At 36.8% G+C, this 14,315-nt stretch overlaps 1 protein-coding gene across 4 annotated transcripts in view; it reads right to left on the reverse strand.

Annotated features, from left to right (window-relative positions):
* TEX10 (testis expressed 10) overlaps positions 1-14,315 on the reverse strand; it is a 42,958-nt gene that overhangs the window by 533 nt on the left and 28,110 nt on the right. For all 4 annotated transcript variants that reach the window (XM_081067102.1, XM_081067099.1, XM_081067101.1 and 1 more), the window contains 4 exons: positions 13,261-13,394; positions 7,590-7,670; positions 5,756-5,937; positions 840-1,050 (listed from right to left, as the gene is read on the reverse strand). In XM_081067102.1, coding sequence (XP_080923228.1) covers positions 840-1,050; positions 5,756-5,937; positions 7,590-7,670; positions 13,261-13,394 — 608 coding nt within the window. The remainder of the gene's footprint in view (positions 1-839; positions 1,051-5,755; positions 5,938-7,589; positions 7,671-13,260; positions 13,395-14,315) is intronic.

Consider the following 14,315-nt stretch of genomic DNA (forward strand, 5'->3'; position numbering starts at 1 on the left):
CTGAGAATCATTCTACAGGGCCAACTGACGATTTCTGTCCTCCTCTTCCTTACGGAGATGGGCTGATTCCCCAACCTTGGAATAATCCAAATTCTTGATTTTCTTCCCTTTTATTTCTGACTTACTATTACATGTACCAATTAATAACCCCCCAAATACCTCTATAAAAAACCTCCCTAACTCTCCCCAAACTGAAAACACCAAAGGAATTCTAGAGAACAGAACTGCTCCCCACCCCAAAACAGACACAGCTGAACACAGAGAACCAACCATTAGACAAAGCTGAAGCCTGCAGCTTCCTTCTTCCAACTACTTCCCACTCTCCAGGGAACTAACTGGATATTGGCCTGAAGTTTATTCCTGCTAAATAATTTCCTAATGACAGCTAACATTTGTAGAGCACTTAATAAATGTCAGCTACACTAAAAACTTTAATTGGATGATCTCATTTAATGGTCACCAAAACCCAACGAAGTTACTTTAGTCCCATTTTTATAGCTAAGAAATCAAGCTGGATAGGTTTTAAAACTTGCCAAACTATCAGTTATCCAACAGTCTATTAGAATCCAGGTAGCAGTGACTCTGATGCCTGTACCTTTTCAAATGAAGCTGCCTGCCACCTTAATTCAGACTGAGTACTTTAAAGCTTCTACAGCTCATTCTGGGATCAAAGACATGCCCCTGGTTCATGACAGGTACTAGACTGCAGAAGCCATGGGAAATTGCCACACTGGGCTACACTGCAGGAATCAGTCATGCACAGGATCCCTGGCCTCCCAAGAGCGCCCGCGTGCCTTGCCCAGGAATCCTTCCTAGCACTGACAGCACATGCTTCTTACCGTGATATTCTTGATAATCTGCTGCACCAAGATGGCATTGGTCAGCATGTGCGTCCTGAGGGGTGCGTGCTGCAGCAGCAGGCGCAGTAGCTGGCCCACCACAGGCAGCTCCTCGGGTGCAGCTCTGTTCACCCGCAGGCTCTGCAGCATCAATCTGAGGACTCGAGGCAGGAGAGCCAGGACCGAGACACAGACACCCCACAGCTTGTCCCTGCAACAACAGAGGCAAAAGGGAGTCAGCCAAACACACACAGGGAAAGTACCCTTTCTATATTTCCCAAAACCGAAAATGTTCTTTTAAGAAACATGGTGTTTTCTGATAAAACCCCAAAAAACAAAACTAGGAAGAACTGGGTTTCATCAGAGCTCAATAAGCAAATCCAATGAAGAATTAGTCACTCTCCCCAATTTAATGTGTTCCGGAAAGCCTAGCAACCAGCATTTTCCTGGGCTTAACGAGACATTCTTAAAGCCCCGTGATCTTACGTAAGGCAGTATTAGCTAGAGAACAGAATGCTCTACACAAGCATACCATTCTCTACCACTGGACATTATTCAACTGTCTATCACACCAAATATCAAAGAGTAAGAATATTCCATTGGTAAAAGGGAAGAAGAGAACTTCACGAAACTAAGAAGTCTATGACCTGGTTTGTGAGCCTCTTTAATGTTTCTGAACAGTGCAGATTTGCAAAGCAAGATGTGCTCACAAGGCAACGAACAAATGGATTTCAGAAGGTGGCCAGTAAGGAGAATATTACCGCACAACTAGGTCATGGAAGGCCAGAAATGGTAAACCTAAACTTCAGTACGAATCATTCTCTTGGTATATTAAAAGCAAGGATAAAAATGTTTTATGATAGAAGTGGATGTGTAGCTAGCCTAACCACATTCTTGAAGAATGTCAAATGGAATGGGATACCTTTTAAAGGAAGAGGCCACTGGCTGCGAAAGGCTCTGACCTCAGTCTGTTACAGTTTTTTACCAGGAATGCATAACCCTCCAAGTCCCCAAATCTTCCTAAGTGAGCCTGGCCACCTCCAGATGTAGGAGCAACCCTCTCATCATCTGACCAACCTCTGCAACTTCACAGACAGCAATTGCATCAAAGATGGACACTGAATCCATTCTATCTCTTATCTGGGGAGACTTTATTCAGCTGTTGATTCATGCACAGCCAGGATAGGATAGCCATGTGCAAAGAGAAGAGAAAGCCAGCCTGCAGACACAGCTAATGAGGCAAAGGCACAGAGATAAAGACTACACAATCTAAAAGAAAAGGAACAGAGAAAGCTTCTTTGGTTCCTACTGGGTTTCAAATTCCTCCTTCCACAATTCCTAACCCTTGGGTTCATGAGTTACTCCTGAAATGTTCCAATACATTTATTTTCTTCACCGACCAAAACTATGATGAAAGGGCTTACACATACTACATCAAACCAAATGTAAGTATACTAGTAGATGAGTCAAGTTTAGAATTCCAACTTCACACACAACTACAGAAAACTGTCAAGCCAAAGAGAAATACAAAAGACCTGGATACCACAAGTGATACAAAAGGAAATAGCACATGACAGCCATTTTTGGGTGTTCTGTGAGTTTTCACATATAAGAATAATTTTACTTATCCTATAAAGTGTTTAAAGTACAGAACTGGAAACAATGAAGTTGAAGTTTCAGCTGAACATAAAGCAATGGTTCTAAACCACTCTAGAGAAACTGATGAAATTTCAGCATTTTGCATACAATTTCCAGGAATTCAGCTAACTCCACAAACTTTTGATATATTCTGCTCATATAATACCAATTTCTTACCCCAAACACAGAGAAATACAGATATTACACTTAAAACACACATACTACCGCCAAGCTCAAAAGACAGAACAGTTGAAATCTGTTAAGTGCTAGAAACTAGGACAGAACTCATATAAAGATGCTCAGTGGGTACAGGACTGGATGTGGAGTTTTAGGGCTGGGTTTTCAACCACTAACAGTGTTGGAAGCTGAGGCTTCATGCACCAGGTGTGGGAGGCAGGGAGCTAGAACTAGGCTGCCTGTGTATAGCTGGAAGCGAGGAAAAGGCAAGGTGAAACGGTCCCATGGCAGTCTCCACAGAACTCATATAGGTGCACTCAGAGAAAAGGTATCCACCCAAAACATGAGTTTGCTCAACCCCATGAAAGACAATGTCCGGAGCCCCACCTGCTCCCCAAAATAAGGGAGAATTCCCACACCAGAAGAAAAAGGAAAGAACATAACAAATGGACAGGAACTTTAAAGTAACACCAATGAATCAAGAACTTTAAAGTAAGAGCCAAATAAAAACCCAAATTATATCAAAGAAAACAAAACAGTAGCTGATGAAATAAAAACTCAATAGGAGAATTAAATAAAAGATGTTAAGACATAGAGGACAGAAAGGGAAGCTATGTTTAAAAGGGATTTTCAGAAGGAGAGAACAAATAATGGAAAAGATAACAGAAATAATAAACAGTATTTACCAGACCTGAAGGAAAAAAAGCATTTGAGTCTTCAAATTAAAGGAGCACACAAAGTCTCAAACTTATACCAGGACACATCCTGATTTGAAACAACGAAAAAGAGAAAACAGTGAAACCATAGAAAAGAATAGATTCCTAGCAACAAACCAAATGGGCTCAGTCGAACAGCAGATTTTCCATTACTAAGGAGTCAGGAAGTCAACAGCACAGGACTTTCTCCAAAGTGCAGTAGTCACAGTTTTGAACAACTCAAATTGGTCATGCCTGATTTATTTTGCAAGCACTTGTGAAAACAAAGGCTCCCAGTAATTTGACTGGCACTTGTTATCTGTACCCTCACAAACACCTACCTTCTCTAAGGGGAGAGGAGTAGCCTGAAAAGAAAACTTTTAAGTACCTACAAGCATACCCCACTTTCCGAAAGCTCACATTACACCACTTCACTGTTAGGAAAAGACCTATCTTGGTACCGGTTTTCACTAATAGGATGATCGCCAAAGAGTATTTCCACTTTTATAAAAAGGCAGAAAGCGGAATGGAGTGCAGCGTGTTTTGCAACAGCTATGGTAGAGGCGGCAGCACCCCAAGCAGCGGAATGTCCTTCCCCAGAACCACACTCCGCAGGCCAGCAGCAAGCTGCCCAAGCTCTGACCGTGTCTGTGAGCACCTGTGCTTTACCTTGATCTAACTTGTGCGTCCGTTATCAAGACGTATCTTAAGGTATCAAAAAAGCCTGAGATAGCTCTTAAGGTGTTAGCGTAAAAGTGAACATAATTAAGCGTATCGATTGTGGTTTGTACATGTGTTGAATTTTGGGTCTGGGAACCCTCAGAAATTTTTCCATTTAAGTTAACGGTAATTGCTTCTTCACTTGACACCATTTTGGAAAGTTTTCATAGGAACACTCTACTTTCCCATGATGGAGGAAACCTGAACTAAGACTCTGACAACATTTCCTTTTGACTAAGTAACGTCAGTCATCCCAAGAGATGTAAAAATATCAACCTTTTCAACACCCAGTATAAAACACTTTTAAAACTAGGCATTTAAAACAGGCGAAAAGTATTACATACACTTAATTTTGTTCTGTCCAGCCACATGAAGTCAAAACATGATGTTCCTCTACAGAAACTACAAAAGACCTTTGAAACTTCTTACCAAAATGTTACTATAAAGCAGGGGTCCTAGACCGCAGCCAATCCAGCTCACTGCCTATATTTGTAAATCAAGTTTTACTGGAAAACAGCCACAACTATTCATTTACATATTACTTGTTGCTTTCACGCTACCAGAAAAGGGTTGAGAAGTTCTGACAAGAGATTTTTATAGCCCTAAAAACCTAAAATATTTACTACTTGACTCTATAGAAAAAAGTTTGCTAACCCCTGGTATAGAGAAACAAAAATGAATGAAATACATTTCTGAATCAACACGAATGCCTCTCACAATGATGAGAATCAAACCACAAAAAAATACATACAGTATGTTTCCTTTTATGTAAAATTCTTCTAATATGAAAAACAAAAACACTACTGTTTACAAATGTGCATAAAATGTTTTAATAAAAAGGCAAGAAGTGATGAACACAGAAGTGATCTCTGGGGGTTGTACAGAGAAACATAACTGTGATGGTGCATGGTGGTGTCTGCTGGCAATGTTCTATTTCTGTACCTGGAGGCTGGTTACACGGATGTTCTGATTATACTTACTCTTTAAACTATACAAATGTTTTATATAAGCATATGCACGATATATTTTTATGATTTTAAAAGTTCAAAAAAGACTAGAAAAGCAAACATCAAAATGTTAACAGGTGAATATAAGAAATATTTGTTCATCTGTTAGATTAAAAAAAAAGCTTTCTGCAATGAATTTTAACATGAGTACCTAAAAGAACATAAGCCTGAGAACACTTTTTGAAAATTAAAGTGACGTCTTCCGAACTATCCTAGAAGCTTTAGTCTGAATTTCATATAGGAGCAAAAGTACTGACTAACTGAAAACACTAGCATCTTAGAACAATATCCTAAGTCCAAGAATTTAAAATCCCACTCTGGCAGTTCTCATGAAGGCCGAAACAAAACACAAAGGTTTGTACGAATAAACACATCCTTCTCAAGGCAGAATTTCTCTTCTTGCTAGACCTATAGCAATGTTAGCAAGGGAAGCTCTTAAGAAACTAACTTTTCAAATTTGTCGCTTTAAAGGAAAATATAAAAATTCTCACAACACAGAGGATTCATGAAGGAAAAAAGGAAAAGCTAACTAGGTTTATATAAACTCTGAAAGAGAATGTAGGACATTTCTAAATCTAATTCTTTCACTCTTATTTTTTAAATTAACTTATTGATTATTGTTGGTGGGGAGTAGCACAGGTAGGAAAAAAATTAAAGTTGAAGAATACAAAACTATTACCTCTTCCTTAGATGTTCTGCTTCTCCTTTCTCCAAAGTGAGCAGAAAATACAGAAGACTGTAGCAACAAGAAGCCAAAAATGGCAGTAGAGTCTCACTTAGTACACACGTATGATCCAGGAGCTTACAGATAACACCCAAAATACAGCCAGCCGTGCTGTCAGGAATTACAGCCAACCCAACCTAGGCAGAAAAAAACGAGATTAATGACTTCTTCTCAAAAGGCCCTCTTCCCCAAGATAAAATCAAACCCCACTAACTGGATTGTTAACCTTACATCACCTCTACTGAAAACTAGTATATACATAAACATGTCACTTGCCATACCTTTGAGGTCCTGTTTTCCTTTCAGAATTTAATCCCTATGTTAAATGAGTTTGAAAACATGTGAACTTAAAAAGTACTATAACCCAATTCACTACTTCCCCTTCATAACGAAGTCTTCTAAAATGTTCTAGATGTTATAATTCCTACTAATGGTCAGAAATACCGTTATTTAAAAGGATTACTTCATGCATCCAAAGAAAATCTTAATACCAATAATCACACTTATATGATCTTTAGATTATTCAGACTGGAAAACTCTAATAACTGGTACCACCCCTATACAAGAGGTCATTTTGCAATTAACCTTCCCCTGCCCTTTGATTTAGCTAGTCATTAAGACATGACTAAGAAAAATACTTGCAATGGAAACAGGAAGCTATTACTAAACACTTGACTGCTTCACTGCCCCAAAACTCAGGTAAGGGACACCATGGTATCCTAATTCATCTGGACTCTACTGTATTAACTGTCATTCAGGTGGACTCTAACTTGTAACTATACGTATGCATGGTTTAAATCTCCTAGAAACAACTGTTGAGTAATCATAAAAAAGCCTGCAGGCTCTGAGGTCTTAACCTTTCCATCAGGCTGTCTGAAAATAGTGGCTTACACTGACTCGCGTGTTGATCCTGTACTAGGACAATGAATGTTGATCTTCTACTAGGACAATGAATGTAATTAAAAGAGGGCCTATATTTCTGAAGTGGAGATGGGGGGGAAAATGGCGGGGACACAAGGGATAAGGATTAGAAGTTTGATAGGGGAGAAAAGAGTACTGGGAATTCAAAGCAGTATTCTTCTGACTCAAGGGCAATAACATTTTAAAGGAGAAAAAGAGGTGTGGATGTGCCTATAAAATTATGCAAACAAGTACCGTCCCTGGAAGATAAAATCTGGGATCTCTCCCTTGCACTATAATACATTATTATTATTATTATTATTATTATTATTATTATTATTATAAAAAGCCAAAGGTCCAAGTGTAAACATTGAAGAAGTTAAAAAAAAATCCAGGCATACCTAGTATGAATTTAATACCAATGGGAAAAGGAGACACCCACTTGCCAGAAGACAAGTCAGTCTCATGGCTGAGCTCACTCCCTCCAGTGACCAGGCCTTGAGCCAGTTAGGTGACATCCTTATTTTAGACCCCAAATCCTCTAGGTAGAAATTACGCCCTACTGTGGATGATGGATTCCCAATACACTAACACCAAGCACATATTAAAGTATTACAAGTCAGAAGGACCTGAGGCATAATTTTAAGGTCTTTCAGTGCACAGATATAGAAAGTAAGGTCCTGGCAAAAGGGGATTCCCTCAAGCTCAAAAATTAATTAGCAACAGCCAGGAAACACCAAGAACTCCCAGTTCTGACCATAGCATCATGCTGAGAAAGGTTATTACTAAGCCTAGATTCTCACTCTCTTCTTGGCTATGACAAAGTCAGTCTTAACAAACGAATTTATATCCTTTCTTGTGTAACAGATAAAAGTGTAAGTATATTTACCAAATGCTTACTGACGGCACTCTGCAGGATGTCAAAGCTCTGGCTTCGGGCAGGGATAACCAATAAACTGTGACAAACTGTCTGTCAGAGGAGGAGAAAACCAGTAACCAAATCAGGACATTTTAAGGCAGAAACAAGTTCAAGAGATTTTTTTTTTTTAGCCACCTGCTCTACATGTTTACAGGAAACTTAACAAAAAATGACTGAAGATGCAAAAGTCAAAAGTCAAACAATTATCTCATATATGGGCTAATTTTCCAAATAAGTAACTTCTACGTGTACTGAGCCTGAGTTACTTCTATTCGGTGCCATGCACAGGAATGAGAGAATGAGAAACTCTTCTCTGTAACAGCCCTCAAGTAGCTTAATTTACCAAGGCAGAGACTATATTTCTATTAAGTACAACAATGAAAAGATCTAACTGATGTCAACAAAAGGCTGACAAAAGCCTTTTTTCCATTCGGTAGAAAAAAGATCATACAAAAATACTTATGATTCAGGAAATACTAACACCCTGTTCAAATTAATTATAACGCTGTCTCCTATTCCCCAAAGGTAAAAGAGAATAGTTTATAGGAAAAGAACAATATGAGGGAGGTGGGAGTCAAATCCCTAATATTTTCCATTTTCTAAGTTTTCAAGAAAACAAGAGGGAAGGACAGCACCAAGTTCTCAGAGACATCATAACAGAACTCCAGAAGTTGACGGCATATAGTGCCAAAAATGAAATATGCAGAAAAATCTCATGGAGAGACCAAGACTGGTGGAAAGAAGAACATCACTCTAGAAAGAGGATAGTCAAGCTACCTTTAAGAGAACTGTCAATCAACCCTCAAAAATCAACAGTTCTATGCCTTGCTTTTCTGTAAAACCTCTTGTAGATTAATACCACTAAGTTTTCACATGGCAAATTTTCTTATCTTTTATCCTGTAAGTGGCAATTTTCTTTACCTTTTATACCTGTAAGCAACAATGTAAATAACATATTTCCACTGCTATCTTCCCACTTCAAAATGAGCACAGTATTTTCATTACCAAAAGGTAAACCAAGTTTGAATAGGCCCATTTAATAACAAATGACCACTTAATCCCTTTCCTTCTGTCTCCTGTTCTCTTCCTGAACAATTCCGTTCTAAAGGTGGGGCGAAGCCAGGTAACCATCAGCAGGAGAGTGGATGGGAAAACTGTAGTGGCGCAGAGCAGGCCATCCGTGACTAAACAGAGGAAGACTGTCCCTGAGAGATGGAGTTCAAATGGGGTGGGGAAGACACCTACGCAGAAGAGGGGTGGCACCACAAGGAGAGTAGTTATAGACAGAGGAGTAGAAGACCTATATTCATACAAAAACATATAGATAGACATATATATATATATATAGCAGCTTTGTTCATAACTGGCAAAATCTGGAAGCAACCAAGATGTCCTACAGTAGGTGAATGGATAAAAATCTGGTACATTCAGACAATGGAATTATTATTCAGTACTAAAAAGAAATGAGCTATGAAGCCACACACACACACACACCCTTAAATGAATATTACTGAGTGAAAAAAATACAATCTGAAAAAGCTATATCCTAAACTATACGGCTCCAAATATGACATTCTGGAAATCGCAAACCTACAGAGACAGTAAAAAGATCACTGGGTTTGGGGAGGTGGGGTGTGAATAGGCAGAGCAGAGGATTTAAGGGCAATGAAATTACTCTCTATTATACCATAATGATGGATACATGTCATTATATATTTGTCCAAAACCACAGAAGGTACAACACCAAGAGTGAACCCTAGTGTGAACTACGGACTTCGGGTGATATCAATGTATCGATGTAGATTCATTTATTGTTAACAAATGTCCCACTCTGGCAGGCAATGTTCATGGAGGTAGCTATGCATGGCGGGGGGATGGGGTGGGGAGGATATAGGAAATACCCGTTCCTTCAATTTTCCTGTGAACCTAAAGCTGCTCTAAAAATACTATTAATTAAAAAAAAAATTTTTAATTTAAGATCAGATTAAATACTGCAGGAAAAAATTCAGTGAACTTGAAGACAGGGAATACTTTCTGAAACAGACAGGGGAAAAGGTTTAAAAAAGTCTCAAAAGCCACCGGGATAATATCAAGTGGTCTAACATACACATAAATTGGAGTCCCAAAGAAGGGCTCAAAAACGTTTTTTGAAGAATGGCTGACATTTTTTCCCAACACAATAAACTATAAATCTAATAAAACATTCAGGAAACATCAAGCTAAGGAAAAAAACACAGAAAATAACACCACGGTATAATCAAACTGCTGATAAAAGTGATAAAAGGAAAAATCTTTAAAACATGTAGGGAAAATCAGCATGTAGAGAAAGACAGATTACATGCAGAAAAACAAAGAATGACCTCACCATTACATGTTACATTACAGTAGCAAATGGTATAGTAAAATATGAAGGTATGCTTTAGGTTAAAGAGTAAACACTTTGAAGCAAATTACTTCACTTTTAAAACCTTCAGTAACATGTAAAACTAAACAATAGTTTGGAGTTACATGCTAATATGGTGAAACTATGAAGAAGAGTATGATAAAATTTAAAACAGAGTTACTCCAAAGGGAGATGGGAAAGGCACATAGGGGTTTGAAAAATAATGAAAAATGTTTCTATTTCTTTAACTGGATTTACGATTTATTACTATTCCTCAGAGCTTATCCATTTTAAAAATATTCTTTTGCAACGATTCAATATTTTATAAGGGACAGTTAACATTAACCTTAAAATCTTTCATTGGCTCTGGAACAGAAATCTCCATTTGGGAAAAATATCTCTGTCCAGAGATTCTTTTTCCCTTGTGGTCTTTCCCTGTTAACCACTGTCTCCATCATTAACGGCAAAGTCCAGAGCAATGTATAGTGTTATCTCTATAAAAGGAGGAAAACAAAAGAATGTATGTAGTCATTTATGAAGACACAGAAGACATCTGAAAGAATATATTTAGAAACTGGGGAGGGAAAAATGGGTGGCTGAGAGGGAATGGAAGACTTTTTACTATTCTCCTTCTGTTCTGAATTATACTTTCTGAATAATACCTAGTCACAAAGTCTGATTTTAAAAAAATCACTTCAGCCTAGACAGACAAAACTACAACAAAGCAACTAAGAAATCTCAACTCTACCAGCTAGTAACTTGTTCAAGTGAAATAATTAAAAAAATAAGTTTTTAGACAAAGGATCTCAAAAACTATGTATTTCCAATATGTACTTTCACATGAAAAGGTCAACTTAAATACAGCAAAGTTTACCCAAAAGAAAACTGAAATCTTTGCTTAAGAACTTCAAAAACTAAAAATGAGACTTTCAGATTTTTCCTAATTTGTGTCTCAACATTTTAAAGACAGCAACCCTGAAATTTAATAAATGTCCCTGCCAAATGTTCACTTCAGAAATATAACTAATCACATTTTCATAATTGTGTCTTGGCTTTACACAATGATGTGCTTACGAAAAATTTAAATTTCAGATAAAACTTATATGAGCTGTCCAAGTTATCAAACTAGACGCTGGCAAATCTATGCTTGGATTCTGGGACCCATTAATCCTCACACAATGTCTTCTCTAATACATCATGATAGTTTAAATATATTAGAAATAGCCTGTCCTTAAAACGACTCACTTGCTACTGTTGGCAAACCCAAACTCCCCAATCTAGTACCGAAGGCCTTCAATTCAGTCTCTTTCTTAGCTTTCTTCATTTACCATGGAATAAGATAAAATTTTAGGTTTTAAATAATTAGATTGGGTGCCCAATTCATTATTTCTTCTCACTTTTTAAAATCCATTACTTTTTTTTTTTATAATTTATTTATTTATTTATTAGTTTCAGGTGTACAAAACAAGGCAATACTTAGACGTTCATCATCTATATCCCTCACACTGTGAACCCCCCTCCCCCCATCCACTATCCCTCCGACCTCACACCGAACCATCACATTATATATATAAAATTATAGTTGGCATTCATTAATGTTTAGCTTCTGGTGTACAATGCCATGATCAGGTATCCACAGTATCCCTGAGGTGGTCTCCCAAATAGGACGCATGTCCATCGGATACCCAACAAAATCTTTACAACATAAAATCCATTACTTTTGAAGAACCTACATAAACACAGTACCAAGCACTAAGGTAATAGAGAGAAGATAAATGTCATTGGCATGACCTGACCTAAGTGTTGTGATCAGAGTCAAAGCCATGAAAGAAATGCATTTAATATCTACAACAGGGACAGCCCTAAGATATAGGGCTATATAGCTTTTTGGATTCTGACTTAACATATTAAGTCGCCTAATTACAAGTCTTACAAGTCTAAGATATGGGAAGAAGACGAACAGTCTACAGAATACAGAATAAATACAGAATAGAATGAAAGAAGTAAATAGATCAGTTGAATAAAATCAACTGATATAACAAAAAAGAAGTAGGTCGTGACCTGAATCTAAAGACTAACCTGTTGAGACCACTGACTAAAGGGTTAAAAAAAAAAAATTAGACTTTTGGCCTGTCAATTAGGGGTTACAAGGAAAGAATATAGTCAGAGAATATAGAGGACTTCTGAATCATTAAAAAGAAAATTAGCTGGAAGAGAAGATAACCTCATAATTTGCAAGAAAGATTCAAACCAAAATCATTTGGGATGACATAATTACATTCTTACTGAGCAAGTATCTTTCAATGCAAGGAAAGAAGTTGAAGAAATGAATAATAGAAATTAATTAATGTACAAATGTTTTAGAGAATCACATCCTTAGTATTAATGTTTGTTTTTGCATATTTAATTTATGTATTTGTACCATATAAGATAATTTTGCCGATTAGGGTAAAAGATCAGCTTTAAAATTCCAATATAAAACATGTCAGTAATTAATTTAGACTACTGATTATAATTTGACTTTCACCATAAACAGTGCCTTAATACCTAGTTTATTTCACTATAAACTTAAGGTATTAAGATTTATCATGTTTAAGTTTAAATTTATTAGATATTTAAGATTTACTTTAACATTTGTGTAGGTTTGTCAGAAAACTGAACTACCTGACAAATAGTGAATATATTAAGTTATTTAAAACAGTTTAAAATTTTAACTGTAAAAGAAATAAAATATAATCAAAATCCTTTTAAAGTGACTGCTTAAATTTACTACATTTATCTAACAAGATTTTTAAGTTGAACTTTAAAGCTTGAGGAAAAACCAGGGTTTTAACTTTAATAAACTACATATTAATTCTTACAACCAAAGAGACTGAACAATCTTTTGTTTAAAAAAAAAAGCCACCTTCAGAGATTTCAAATCCTAAAGTCTTACTCAACATTCAATACCTAAGTGAAATTCTTCCTTTCCCATGAAAGCTTTCTTCTTTGCCATATATGTATCCATCCTATGCTAAATAAATTTGTCTCTATCATTCCAATTGCTAATTTATTGTCTTCTAGTGGCACAATTTCTAATAATAAGAAACACCCCACTTTTGGAAACATACAACTCCTTTCCAAGCTCAAAGCACTTTCAGAACATGGATCATGTCTTACACAACTCAGAGTATCTCCTGTGAGGAAATCCTATATATAATAACCATTGGTGACTGATGAACTGAATAACCATCAATTTCTTTTTAAATGCACTATTACCTCTGTTACATCCCAATGATGTAAAAATTGATCCAAGTCTGTAAGGTAAAGAAGCACAGGGGAAAGCTGTGTCTGGATGACATGAGGAACTCCTCGGAGGTTCTGAAGCCAAGTCAACTCCTCCTTTGAAAACCCTAATTTAGGTACAGAGAAAGTCAAATTAAAAAAACTAATCACAAACCAAGTGACACTCTTCAAACTTTTTTAAAAACAGATGACATGTACCTTAAGTTAAATTCTTCATTAAACTACCTTGTTTTGTCTGAATCTCTGCATTTCATGTAGTATTTAAAAAAATAAATGGCTAGCAATGAAGACAGGAACAGTGATAAATTATGTACACAAATCATGGGCTGATCCAATCTCCAATACAGCAAGAAATAGCCTTTGCCCCTTATATAGAGGGATGGTTTACCACTTTTATGTAAGTGAAAGGAGTAACTTTCCAATCAGCAGTAGCTTAAAAAAAGCAAATGAACATTAAAATAACATAGTCCTTCATATATACACACACACACACACACACACACACACACACACCAAACTATATTCTCTTATATAATAGCTCTTCAAATGTTTTAAAACTATTCTTTCCCTCCTAAATCCTTTTTTTTTTTGATAATGCATATGTAGTTCCTTCAACTACACCTTATACAAAATTTCTGATTCTCTTACCTTCCTACTACACTTGGCCTGACCTACACAGAAAACTTGTCGAAGTCTCTCCTGAAAGACAGCTCTCAGAATGATCAGAATACCTGCGGAGTGGTAAGAGCCTAGCTATCTGCTTTCATGTTCAAATCACCGTTTCCTGAACAGGCATCACCTAGTTTGACAGCCACATCACATTACTGACTCCTCATGGGCTTTCTGAAACCACTAAACCTTTTGCCAAGTACTATTATTACAACATAAAGCCCCCACTTTCATCTCAAATATGTATATCCAAAACTATCAAATAAATATGAAGGAGTCTACATTTATCTTTTTATATAGTATTTATCTTGCAAGATTCAGTTCATTATCAGAATCTGTCAAGTTCTTTTTGGATTCTG

This window comes from Rhinolophus hipposideros (genome assembly GCF_964194185.1).
Source record: "Rhinolophus hipposideros genome assembly, chromosome: 11".
Taxonomy (NCBI): Eukaryota; Metazoa; Chordata; class Mammalia; order Chiroptera; family Rhinolophidae; genus Rhinolophus; species Rhinolophus hipposideros.